General features: G+C 41.1%; 1 protein-coding gene across 2 annotated transcripts in view; it reads right to left on the bottom strand.

The window, feature by feature from the left end:
* Window positions 1-1,058: 1,058 nt before the first annotated feature.
* Window positions 1,059-13,316, bottom strand: part of SAMD12 (sterile alpha motif domain containing 12) — a 366,678-nt gene continuing 354,420 nt past the window's right edge. For both annotated transcript variants that reach the window (XM_074316667.2, XM_019714627.3), the window contains exon 5: window positions 1,059-9,430. In XM_074316667.2, the coding sequence (XP_074172768.2) occupies window positions 9,408-9,430 (23 nt within the window). In that variant the 3' untranslated portion in view covers window positions 1,059-9,407. The remainder of the gene's footprint in view (window positions 9,431-13,316) is intronic.

Below are 13,316 nucleotides of genomic sequence, written 5' to 3'. Positions count from 1 at the left end.
AAGTTTATACATTAAATCATTAAGTCAACGTAAAAGGTTATCACAGGTTTTGCTTTTGGAACTTTTTTCCAGGGGAAAAAAACAACAAAACCCCAAATTAGATTTACAGTAAACATGTAATAAAAAAGGTAACGGGTGTTTTCTTTCTTTTTCAGCCAATTTATAAGTGTCTCTTCCTTTCTGGGAAAGAAGTGTGTCTCTAGTACAAGTTGAGGCAATTCATCATATTCAGTAATGTCACAGTGGCCTGAAGTACAATGTCTCCTTAAGAAAAGAAGGGTGAAAACGGTAGTTTAAAGTGGGTAAAATGGTGTGTTGTTCATATTTGGTGCGTCGTACTAATCAGTGGATTTGTGTATGTGTGTGTGCAATTTGAGAAAAAAATTTGGCATCTTTTAGATATATGGCTGAGAGGAGTGTATCCAGATGTTTGCTGAATTAGGGAATGAGCTGTGCCAGATCTGTTCGGGAAAACTGGTTTCTAATCCCAGATCGACTGGGCAGGTGTTATTTGAAGGTCAGGACATCTACTGATAAAGTACAGATAGCTTGTCCTTGGTTACCGTCGAGAGAGAGGGAGATGGAAGTGCTGGGAAACGCCATTAATCATGCCATTATGTGCACTTAAAGCTCTCCAGGGTGAGAGCAAATTGGTGGGCCAAGAACTGTTGTCCCATCTCTTTCTAGGGTGTTACCATATCTGGGGATGGAGAAAATTGTGTGTTTTGCCCAGCTGTGCTCAACACTAAAGCATCCAACCGTAATAGACATCTCACTGGTGGGATTTGGTGCTGGGGGAATTCTGTGTGCTGGGAGCTGGAGGGAGGCCACCAATTCATTTCATATATATTATTTCTCCAGGAAACACAGCATAATTGAGGACAATTTTCCACCATGAATTGCATCATTAGCTAACTCAGGGAAAGTGAAATGCGGTTAACTTTTCTTTTTCTTCTGCAAAGCTGATGAGCTGAAGAAAATAGAAATAAAAATTTTAATGTAATTTCTTTCCAAGGATATATGTTGAAAATCAGAATCAAGACACTTTTACACGGTAATAGAAATCCCACATTTTAATACAGTGCCATGCACAGAAGGAATCAAGTAATGCTGAATACAAAATAGTCAAATGTACAAAATGATAAAGCAGATTTTCAAGCCTGACAGAGATCATGCTCATAGATACAAGGGGGCAAAAATCTGTACAGTTTCATTTCGATCAATTTAAAAAGAATCATGCCCCCCATTCTTTTTGAGGACAACCCCAAAAGAAAGAAACATTATAAGAAAATATAAAGGAGACCCAAAGTGAATTGGCAAGTTGATAGCTGCTTAAGATATGGAAATCGGTGGTCCAAAAGTGTGGTGCACAATAATTCTTATGTTTAGAGAAAAAAGTTTCTAAACATTATATGCCCTGGGAATCCAGGGAACGAAAATGAACATCCAACAGAAAAGGCACTCTTATTTAACCACGTAACTTGCTTGTGTCCTCTTAAGTCCAGTCTTGCGGGTTTTTCTAGGGTGCATAGAGAGAAAAAAAAGCCCCACAATTGTGGGCAATGAATAAGGAGAAGACTTATTTAATTAACCGCTCTTGGGGGACTAAGAGAATTCAGACTGCTGGTTTACCTACTCACTTAAGGAAGCTATAGAAATGTCTACCATGTACATAGGCTTTTGTGTTCTGGAATGTGCTTTTGTAGCCACGTTTGTTAGGGTTTGTAAAAAAGTGAACCATTTTTTTTTTTTTTTAAATCAGATTTTGCTCCCCTCATAGGCTATTGTGAGCACTGGTCTTATACTCAAGTCACATTGTGTGATTTTTCTTCCTCTTTCTTTCCTAGAAGAAATACTACGTCATATACAGTAGCTCATCAGGAAGTTGGATATGGCTCTCTGTTTCAATTTGTTAACTTCACACTTTCATTGGTCTTCTCCAACCCTGGGACTGGCCATCTTCACCTGCCAAGCCCGAGACGCTGTCACTTAGCCAGGTCACCATGCTCCAAACCTTTGGGAGGTGGAGAAGTGGAGATAAAAGTGTGCCTTGGTTGCGGGTTTTGCAGACCAGCCTCCATATAACGGAATAAGTACATATGTGTGCGCGCAAAATGCTGTTACTTTTTTACATTCTTTCTTTTACTTTTTAAAATCCCAGAATGGAGTCTTAGCAATAACAACTATGAGGAGAGGGCGTAAAGTAATGGAAAAGGCTCCCTGACCAACGTCCATAGTCATCACCATTATAATTGCACAGATATTGGTAGTCTAGGACAGCTTCTCCCCTTTGCTCATTTTAGCCTCCAAGCAACCCTATCTGCTAAGACAGGACAGCTAGCAACCCAAACAGATAAGCAGAGGCACATAGAGACGGGTAATTGCTACCGAATCCAAGTATTCTTGAATTAAAAACATCTCTTCCCTTTCATCAGAGCAGTAGCAGTGTCCTAAGAATAACCCTAGTCTATAAACCACAACAGATCAATATTTTCTTTTCTCAGTGTGTAATTTTGTTACAATGTTAATCTTTTCTAAAATTCTGTGTGCAGCTGTTAATTTATTGCCTAATGATATCCAATAGGGGGATTCATTGGAAGTACAGTCGCATGATTGAGTGGCATAAGAGTTTGGGTGGAATTAGTTTCAACACATGTGCTCTGGCTTGGCTTGTCAGCCTATGAGTGTGTTGCTTTTGTGTCAACCATGACCCACACAGGGAAAAGTCAAGAAGCAGGCATTATTTAGCTCTCTGCACTGTGAACTCTTTTCACTAACTCATCCACAGTCTCCTCAAACATGGCCCTGGAAGGAGAGCATTTTTCTATTGGTGGAGGAAAGGTAGTGGTAAAGGGATCATTCAGAGCCCCAGAGAGATTTCAAATTGCCTCCGTATGAGTGGAAGTAAGCAAGGGGAACCCGAACTACTCCCAGTGGAGGCCAACACTCACTGATGAGGGTACAGCTTCTCTCTCTGGTGATTTGAGGTGGAAGTTGAATTACAATGAAAAAAGACAAAGTTCCAGTGTTCAAACATTAATACTTCCCTCCTCCCCCATTCTCTTTAAATTTACGTGTATAAATAGGGGCCTTTTGATGGGAAAAAGAACCTGGTTATGCATTTCAAAAACATATTCTTGGTCTACTCTCCAATACATTGTATGGGAACTAGGCCTAGGAATTGTCAAAAGGTGCCGCAGTGTTGGCAGGCAGCTCCCAGTGCAAACATAAATGCAGTTGATTGTGGTTAAAAAATATATATATACTGGAAATACATAGAAAGAATTAGAATTGACTTAGGGATCATATAAGCAAGAACCATGACAGTGCTCAATCCAAATCATAGTTTTGGAATTATGCTTGAATAGCGAGTCTACTTAGAGCTTCAAAAAGGTGTTTTCATGGTATTTGTGCTATTTTGGAGGGAGGCCAGGCTAAGCTCAGGGCAGCTGGGAGGAGACCCCCATCAGGTGGTGGAAACGGGACAGGACCAAACACCACCAGATGCCTGAGGCATTAAATGGCAAGCAATTTTTTCTTCAAGGTTATGTCACCAAGATCGGTTCCTCCACCCTGAGAGAGGTAATGATCTATAAGAATCTCTTGTTGCAGAATCTCTTTTAGAGTAAAGCACTTGAATCCATTTTTATAGAATTTGGGTGCTGGTGGTGATTAAATGCAATCACACAAAACAGGTCTGTGTGCTCTGGTACATCAGCCCAGCTTTGAATTCTGCATTGGGTAGCTGTGCGCGCGCGCTAATGTGGCAAAGCCATGTGAAAGCAGACTATTTATTTCCTTTGTTCCAAATGATTGAAATTTAAAAGGCTACACACAATGCACAAGGCAACCAGCAGAATCTTCAGTGACTTGAATGTTTTAGGAATGAGTATCTCCAACGCTGGATTAATTTAACCATCACCTTGTCATTCTCGACAGTAGGGCTTTTTCTGCCTCTGTACTTTAATGCAAAAAGGCCTGGATTGAAGAGCCTTTCTAAGGCTTCTGTAAAGATTTGAGGTTAGGAAGACGACAGCAACAACAAAACAAGCCATTAAACAGATGAAATCCCCAAACCATGAACTCCAAATATGAAATGAACATTGTGTCATCAGAAATCATATCTCAACATCTGCAACAGTTAATATGGTCAACCAGTCAACTGCAATTCAACACATGTCATATGGTTACTTTGAAATTTTATTATTAGGTGTGTTCTGCTGGTGCTGTTTTAGTGTGTGACGTCGTTGAGGAAAGGAGCCTCTGAAGTAAGAATGCTTAGAGCTCTTTTAAGATTTTGAAGTAGCCCTGTGTGGCTAATGAAACTCCAGATTTCCAAAGCCTCTTACTTTGTGTTTGCTGTTCTGGGGAAGTCATTTCTCTCGGTCTTGGGGCTGTTGGTCTAAAACTGGACCCATACGCAAAGGCTCATCCCCTTTATATTTGTCACTGGTGAAGTTCACCCTAAAATTTTTGGATCTGACAAATAGCTCTACCCCATGGCCCAGAATTTTCCCTGCATGGCCAAGATGAGGGCCAGAAGAAAACCAGCATTGAGACCATCTCTTCAGCCATCTTCCCAAATGAGGATCTCCAGGTCATTTTGCTTTTTTGTGGCACAACCTCCCTGTGCCCTGGGCTAACTTCTCCTTAAGCTTCCCACAAATTGATAGCTTTCGAAACAACGCTCCCTGTGTCTGCACTAGAATAAGTCACCAGGGCAAAACAATGGAAATGAGGCCGTCTTTGACCTTGAAGTTGTGCAGTGGTGCTAGCAGTCATGCACGTCGATAAAGCAGAATTTCTAAGATGGTTCTATGGCTACAGGATTCGATGCAGATCCAAGGAGACTAAGGGGCAGGACCTGTTTGTCTTTGAAATAGAGTCCCCAGCTGTGCCCTGAGCAGATGTATCTCCTGGTCTGTCTTCCTTCATGACTCCCTGGGCCTCATTTTGATTAGTAGCACTGACCAGTCACCCCCTGGAGATGGAAATCCATGTCCCACAGGCTTTGGGGCATCAAACTTTCACCAAGATCAAGCTTCAGAAAGAATAACAGTCAATACTGGGGGGGGGGGGGGGGGGGAGGGGGGGGAAGGAGATGACTACGCTTTTCTGTTTGAATTCTTTACAGAATACTTGAAATCTACCCACAGAACTTTGTTAAAAGAAAAAAGTAAAAGGAAAAAAAAAATCCACAAAGCAAAAAACTGGGGTGGAGAGGGCTGTGGGAAAGGTGAATAAAAACAGCCTTTAAGGCATAAAGAAATATATGTCATTTTCAAAGATTAGATGTTCAAAAAGAGACTACAGCAGCTTTAAGTTTAGTTGTCAAGTAACAAAATTACTCTAAAGAATGTAGAGAAAAACATCACAAAGAATGAAGCTGCAAATGCACTGGAAAGAGGAGGCCTTGGTGAAGTTAAAGTGCTAGGGGTCTTGAAAACTCTTCTTCCGTGAGTCTTTTAGTGTTCCTATCCAAAATCAATTCTGTGACGTTGGCAGACAAAGAAAGCATTTGGAAGTAACAAGGGGGTAAATCCAGTTGAGGATTTTATCCTGAGTTTATATTCTCACAGAAGGTTGATATTCCTTTTTCCCTTGAATGTTAAAAATGGCAGAATTCCCTTAGAATTAAGGGCTCTTAGCCTCTGTCTGGGCAACTGAGAAGGAGATTTTGGAGACATCCATATTGTGGAGGTAGCAGTCAGATGTGTGGGCACACCTCACACAGCCTGAGCAGGGATTTGAAGATGGGTCATTACCCACAAAGACAGCTGGCAGGGTCTTTGTCCCCCTAGGTAGGTCTATTGAAGGGATTTGCTTTTCACCCTAGCAGAAAGAGGATGCTTTGCATATTTTAAATTCAGTTCTGCAGCTAGAACAAGCTAATCCCCTTGGCACCCTGGGAGGCCTGATAATTATTCATTTCTGTTCATTCCCAAGAGTGCCTTTCCTGCACCAGTGTGGGTGTTGGCTTTTTAATAGAGGGTGTAGCACAGGTTTAAGGAAAACGTAAGCATCAACAGTTTACAGCCCTTAGACACCAAAATATTTATCTCATACCTCCCTGTTTCCTGCCTCCTACTAAGTAAAACTCACCCCAGCCATTTCTGAACTTCTGGGGGGTGAAATTTCCTACACACATCTTGTGAAGAAGGTACAGCCCAGCAGGAAGTAACCGTGGGTAACTGTGGATCAACACATAACACAAAGAATCCCAGGCCTGAAAATGGCATCATTGCTCCATTTTGCTGGTTTAGCTGTGACTGCTCAGATTTTAGGCCACCACATTTCCCAAACTATCCCCCCCAATGATTTCAAAGAGAGGTCAACAGTTTGGGAAAGAGTAGTGGTTCATATTCAAATATGTGGTATGTGCCAGGAATTAAGGCATTTTTAGAGGAGTCATCTTCCATTGGGCTCATTCATTGTCTTGTGTTTTCTTTTTTTTTTTTTTGCCCTTTCCCATTTCCATCTTCACTCACCATCTTTTCATAATTTCCCAGCACTCTTTTAAGGAATAAAAAAAGGGCTAGGTAACTCAACTTATGTAACTGTTCAGAGCATATTTTGCAAAAGCCAAAGTAAGTAAGAAGGAATCACCATCACGTAATGGACATCTGCACCATCAAGCGTGCCCAGCTTTCCAAGGGTGTTAGCAGTAGTTTCACAACGTCCCTGGCTAAACCAATTAATTCCCAACTACAGTATCTCAGCACTTGGCAGTAGTTCTTTTGGATTCATCAGAGCCAATTCTGTGTCCCTTGGACTAGTGATAGAATTGGAGTTTCAGAGAATCCAGCATAATGATGAACCATTGTGACTCTATAAAGAATGGGACTACAGGTGACCAGGGTGGAAAGCAACTGAAACCTGGGAAACTGTTACCAGCTAAACCTGGGCCCTGGGAGGGCTGGCTGTGTATGAAGGGTCCAAATACATGGCCTGGTACTGTCCACTACCTTTTCCTCCCCTGCCCACTTCCTCAGGCGAGGGAACTGCCTGCTGCCATGCCCGTTTCCCCAGGTTGCTCTGGCAGGGAGCGAATGCTGTCTGAATGCAGTTTTCCTTGTGGAAAAGCTGAGGTGGAGATAGTGTTTGGGAAGAGGAGATATTTCAGAAGGGCAGGAAGGGTCTGCCTTGTACATGGTTCCTGCCCCAGCACAATGTTTGGCACATAGTAGGTGCTCAACAAACACTTGCTAAATACAGGAAGAAATGAAAGGAGGAGGAAGCCCTGTTGTTAGAATTGAAACTCAGGAGGCGGGCAGTGGAAATTTGGTTGTTATGTCCAAGGGTGTTGGCAGCCAGGGTTTGGCCTCCTAATTCTCAATTTGTAAAGAATTGTGGTCTGCTGAGGTCTTGGCGTCCCTGTTGCTAACCTGCCAATGGGCCAGGTCTCGGTGGTGACTGAAACGCCTCTGAATTCCCCTTGGAAGCCCCCTTCTTTGGCACGACAGCCTGACAGGCTTGCGGTGAGGCATCCTGATGGCTGAATCACCCACATCACATCTGGATCTCTCTCCCCTTTCCTGTCAGTTTTCCAAATCTCAGTTTATAGCCTGTTTTTCAATGGGCATTCTTCAGTGAGCTGTGCATTTCCTGAGACCCCCCAGGGGTGGCAAGATTTGGGAAGAGTAGACAATGGATGTGTGTGCTGGCAGGGTCCCAGAGTTGAGATATATATACATATATATACCGGGGGTGCCAAAAAAATGTATACAAGTGGACACTTTGGTCAACATTGCTCAAGCAGTAGTTCGCCATCATCAGAAGTGTCTGGACGCTGATGGTAACCACTTTGAGCACCTCTTGTAATTGCAGAAGTCAAAGGTGACTTGTATTCATCTTTCGTTATTGGTATATATTGAGTATTACAATTTTAATAGTTTTCCTTTCTTAAAATGTGTATACATTTTTTGAGGCACCGTGTGTGTGTGTGTGTGTATGTGTGTGTGTGTGTGTGTGTGTGTGTGTGTGTGTGTGTAAAAGTCTCTGATGCCTGTCAGTCCCAGGCTGGGATCACGGGCGCACACACAGAACATACTTTGCTGAGTTTTTGATTCAGTCAACTTTATATTTTCAGAAAAAAAAGGGCTAGAGCATTATGTAGGGTCAGTCAATATGGACATTTCTCTAATGCTTCAAGAGAAATGATAAATGGATTGACCTGTTTCCCAGGGCTGTGCTTTGTTGTAAAACATAGTAAAATAAAATTTGTTGTGGGTATAATCCCAGAAAGGTTTAAAGGGACTAGTAGATCCTCTATTGAGGAAGGAACCCAGTGTCAGATTGGACCCTTTTCCTTCTCTAGGCATGCATTGTCACTTGTTTGTTTCACTCCAGAGAACTGTGATTTAAACTTGACCTAGAAAGTCTTCCAAAGTCTTAAAATCAGATCACACAGGAGAACTGCATTCTGCTGCCTTTACCATCAACCCACCATGGGCTTTGAGGAAAAGACCTGTTTTTCTTGGAAAGAACTCTTACGTAGATTGAAAGGATATACACATGGGCCAAACAGAAGCCTCCCGTGTTTGAGCATTTGTTTGTGCATGTGGTAAGTTGTGCCTAGGTGTGCGGAACCAAGAGCTAATATGTTACAATCAGCAGGTCCCCTTCTACGTCCCTTTGGTGCTACAAGGAATCCAGTTCAGTAAAGTGTCAAGAGGTAAAAGCTAACAGTTTGTTGGCCATATTTACACCAATCTACCACAAACAACTGGGGCTATGCTAGGAAGGGAGTTTGCCTTGGACAGTCTGAGCCAGAAATAGGACAAGATTTATAAAGAAAAAAGGAAACACTTGTTTTCTCACAGGTACTGAACATGCTGATTCGTTCCGGTGTCACGTTCTCCTATAAAGTGCTTAAGAGTTGGACAGAACACCTTGAGGTGTCATCACTAACATAACTGAGACATGTTGACATTCCTACCAGGGCATAATATGGTGAACACTTCCAATGAGATTGCAGAACTGCTGTGATTTTTTTTTCTAACACATCATGCCATCTGCACACATAATAAAAGGATCCAGTAGTTGCCATGCTAAAGCAGGCCTTCTAGTGAAGAGTACAGACAGCTCCCCCAAAGGAGCTTGAGTTATGCACAGTGATGAAAACTGGAAGCAATTCTCCAGCTAATGGTCTGCCAATGACCACTTGGAATGAGTTGGCACTGCAGAGTATGCACCCCATTTTAAAATCCACAGCAAACTAAGATTGTTCCAAAGCCCATAATCTTGACTGAATGGGTGTGTTTTTTTGTTTTTTTTTCCAGTTAATCTGGTTCATCTGGCAACGCTCCAAGGATCTCTTCTGGCAGTGCCATGAGTTAGTCTTTCTGTGAGGAACAGGCCATGTTCGTATCAACTGGCAGGACAGCAGCTTGGAAGGCTAACCACAGTTATGGAGAACCCTCGGTTGAGGCTGCAAGAGGAAATAGGAGAAAACATAGTACGTTATTTCTTTATGTTCCCAGGAACTGGTAGGTAGCAGTTATACTATTCAAACAAACTCGTACATCCTTCGGTCAAACAGAAAGCTCTAGTGAAGATACTGGTTCCTTAACTCTAGGACAAATGTATCGTGGCATGTATTCTTGAAATGTCCTTCCATCATTTGGCAGAGCATGGAAGACATCCATCTCAGGGACAGATAAATTTGCCTGTGTTGACCTAAAAATAAAACACCTTTCAAAGTGAGAGGCAACTGGTATTTATTTGAGATTAAAACAAACAAACAAACAAACAAACAAAAAACCCCCCAGCTATTTAGGAAGCACTGATTCAGACAGAAGCCCAGAGTGTTCTGATCAGGACACAAAGGCAATAGGTATTTATGAGAAAGGGCAGAGGAACAATTACACCAGTAGAAGGAAGGCATTTCTATTGGTGCAGATAAGCTAACATAGTGATTCTATTTCTAAACAATGTTTTACATTTTCCGTCTGGTAGCCAAATGTCCGTAGTCATCATATCTGCTTTCTTGTTATCCTTGCAAACACGACATTGCATTGTGGAGGCACAACATTGCATGACGCCCAGTGCAAATGTTATTTTCTGTTTTAAGATTCCAACGTCTGAGGCATAAGACGTGCAAGGCAGTTCCTTTGGCATGATAGCTCCATCTCCATTTTCAAGTGGCTTTGTTTATTTCATTTTTTAATATTTGGACACCGGGAAGCAAGGGAAAAACTAGATCTCTGGAACTGGTACTCAGCCTTGATGGGGCTGTGGTTTGGGAAATCATTTCATACACAATTGTGTTTCAGTCATTTACTTGATCTGGAACAAAGTCAGATTGGGAATGGTGTGAAGGTTTTGTGTTTTTTTTTGGTTGGGGGTGGGGTGAATTTCATTCATCAGGAAGCTTTCCTGGGATAAAACCTAGAAGGAAACATGGGAAGCAGTATGGCTGGAGCTCCTGAGTTTGCTAGTTGAAAAGTTAGCTTGGCAGAGTAGGCTAGAAGCTAGATAGAGAAAGTCATTAACATCTGGCCAGACATTGAACTAGTTGAATTGCAGCCTTGCTTTTGACTTTGGGAATACTGGTGCAGATCTATTGTCCTGATTTTTCTAATTTCCTAATTACTTTATGTGAGTTCTCCCTATAGTTCTTATCCACAGGTCCTCATTTATTAGTTAATATAGGAGTGCAATTGAATGCTTTGCTCAGAAACATAGCAATAGGAGCTTTATTTAATATATAAAACTATTGGACAGTGGAAGAGGATAGCAAGAGTTCTTGATGTTAAGAAAGAAAAATCTACCTTGGTTTTCAAACTGGCTTTTCAAAACATGAGAGAATGCGCAATTTATAAGCAAATGTTTGATTAAAACTCACTATTTGGAGAAAATGCAAAAACAAGGTACTTTTGAAGCATGTTAAATATAAAATAATACACATTATTGATAACATTGTCATGAAATGGATACTAATATATTGCTGATGGCATTGCAAACTGGAAAAATAATGTTAATTTGTTTAAAAACTATTAAAAATTCACATTCTTTGACTAGTGATCCCATTGTAGGAGTATATCCTAAGGAAATAATCTAAAACATGAAAGAAACTATATCACAAACATGCAACCTAGAGGTTATTTATAATGGTGGAAAACTTGGAAAACAGCCAGTCTCCTATTGTTGAAAATTTGGGTTTAGTAAATTACGATATATTAACAAGATGGATGATTACATGGCCATTAAGGTAATAATTATGATGATTGTGTAGCAACATGGTAAACAGTTATGATATACTACAATATAAAACTTACGCATACATAGAAAAGCACTGTAAGTGAAATAATAGAGGCATTACAATTTTTATTATTGTCATCACAATATTTTACAAAGCAACAAAAAGTAGGCTCACCGGGGTGCAGATCTGACCTGTGAGCGTTGACTAACTGAAATATCCATGATTGTTTTCATTCACTAATACTACCGTGGAGATAAATACTTCACAATTTTATTAAGAGATAATACTCTCATATTACGGAAGGGAGGATAAAGCCAACACGAGTAAAAATCCTCCGTCCAGTTCACCCTGCAAGGGAGCAGTACCATCTGGAATAACAATAGCGATTTCTAGATCTTGACACAGTACACCACCCTTAGGACTTTTGCTAACTTCAGCTCTGGAAAATGTGGGACCTTGAAAAAGTCTCATTAAGAATATCGTATAACATAAAATTTAAAACTCAATAATGATAATAGTGAACTCTACTTAATTACTGTACTTTGGATCCCAAGTCAGGAGTTGGTAGCTAGGTTTATCACAGTTGCTGCTTCTTCAAATAACTATGTTCTCCACGTGAGTCTCTAGTAGCTGATGGAAAGCGGATGTGTCTAATTTTAATGTATAGCAACACTTATTACCATGGACATAAGCTGAGCCTATTATACTTTAAAGCTCTTTCACCTGTGGTTCTCCAATACACTTCCTAGGATTGGTACTACTATCTCCATTTTTTGGATAAGGAAATTGAGGCCTAGAGGTATTAATTGCCCAAGATCACAGATGTGAGAATATCAAATCTGTTTTCAGAATTAGGTATGTCTCACTCTACTGACATGCAAGAGGAACAGGGACAAATATACAAAGTATTAGTATTCAGAGCCTTCCCCACTCCCCTTTCTTCTAAGTAGAATTCTGTGTTTCTCCATAAGCCCAGTCCGTACAATGGAGGGCCCTAGTGGGCAGGAAAGATAATTGGAGGTTACATTAATTTATATTAGAAAGATAGCGATATTAGAAAGAGCAGAGAGAATGTCCTACTAGACATGAATACACATAGAAGTAGAGGCCACAGAGAGAAAAATTGGAGATTAGGGAGTGACATCAGAGATCTGGGGTGATGGCTGCCACATGAGTGGTACTTTTAGGAAAGGGATGGCCAAAGAGAAGAGTGTGCTATGGCGTAATTCTCCCTTGACCATCTTTCCATGGAATCGGTATTCATTGCTCTCTGATCCTTTTGCAGTTAGTTGTATTTCTTTTGAATGTGTCACCATGTTGAGTTGGGTTTACGTGGGAGTAAGGAGCCCCTTGTTTACTCAGGTTGCTTGTACAGGTATGTGGCTAGAGTAAGGCTTGAACCATTGTCTTTCTGTCACAGATGCATAGTGATGGGCTCTGCGTTCATCACTTTGCTAGAGTTTTGTTACCTGCAATAGGAATCAGGTATATAAAAGCTACATGAGCTCAAAATGCAGAATGGCAGCTTGCATTGGATGGTTCTGGCTCTGTACAAGCAGTATTGTGTGGTCTTTGAGAAGGGACACGTTTTGGGCTCCATCCCCCGGGCTTCAGCCATCCCAGACTCCTTCTACCTCCGCAGATGAACTATGCATTTGCAGCCTTTGCTCACCTTTTCCTCCTGCCTAGGGTGCCTTCTTTGGATACGCACTAATACTAGTGAACACCCACCTCTCCATTTTTCAAGATCACCTCATGTGTCACTTTTCATATGAAGCCTTCTTTCCCCCGGATGCCAGCTGACAACTTCCCCTGTATACATTCACGGCATCTTAAAGGTTTACCACCAAACCCACCATGAACACTTTATTGTAATGTATCTATCTTGCCTCCTAAACTTTTTCAGGGTGATGCCACGTCTTTTTGTTGTGTGTCTTCCTAATGCAAAGTGCAGTGCCAGGTATACAGAAAGTGCTTAATAAATAGTTGTGAAATTAATCAAGAAAGGAATTATGTTGGAGAGAGTTTTTTTCCTCTCTCTCTCTTTTTTGTTGCTGTTGTTGTTTAATTCAATACCTAATTTTACTTAAGAGTCATTTCTATAGCTCAGGTC

Source organism: Rhinolophus sinicus, chromosome 6 (assembly GCF_057876585.1).
Source record: "Rhinolophus sinicus isolate RSI-liver-muscle chromosome 6, RSI-T2T, whole genome shotgun sequence".
NCBI classification, from domain to species: domain Eukaryota; kingdom Metazoa; phylum Chordata; class Mammalia; order Chiroptera; family Rhinolophidae; genus Rhinolophus; species Rhinolophus sinicus.
This window is presented reverse-complemented; position numbering and strand designations above follow the sequence as displayed.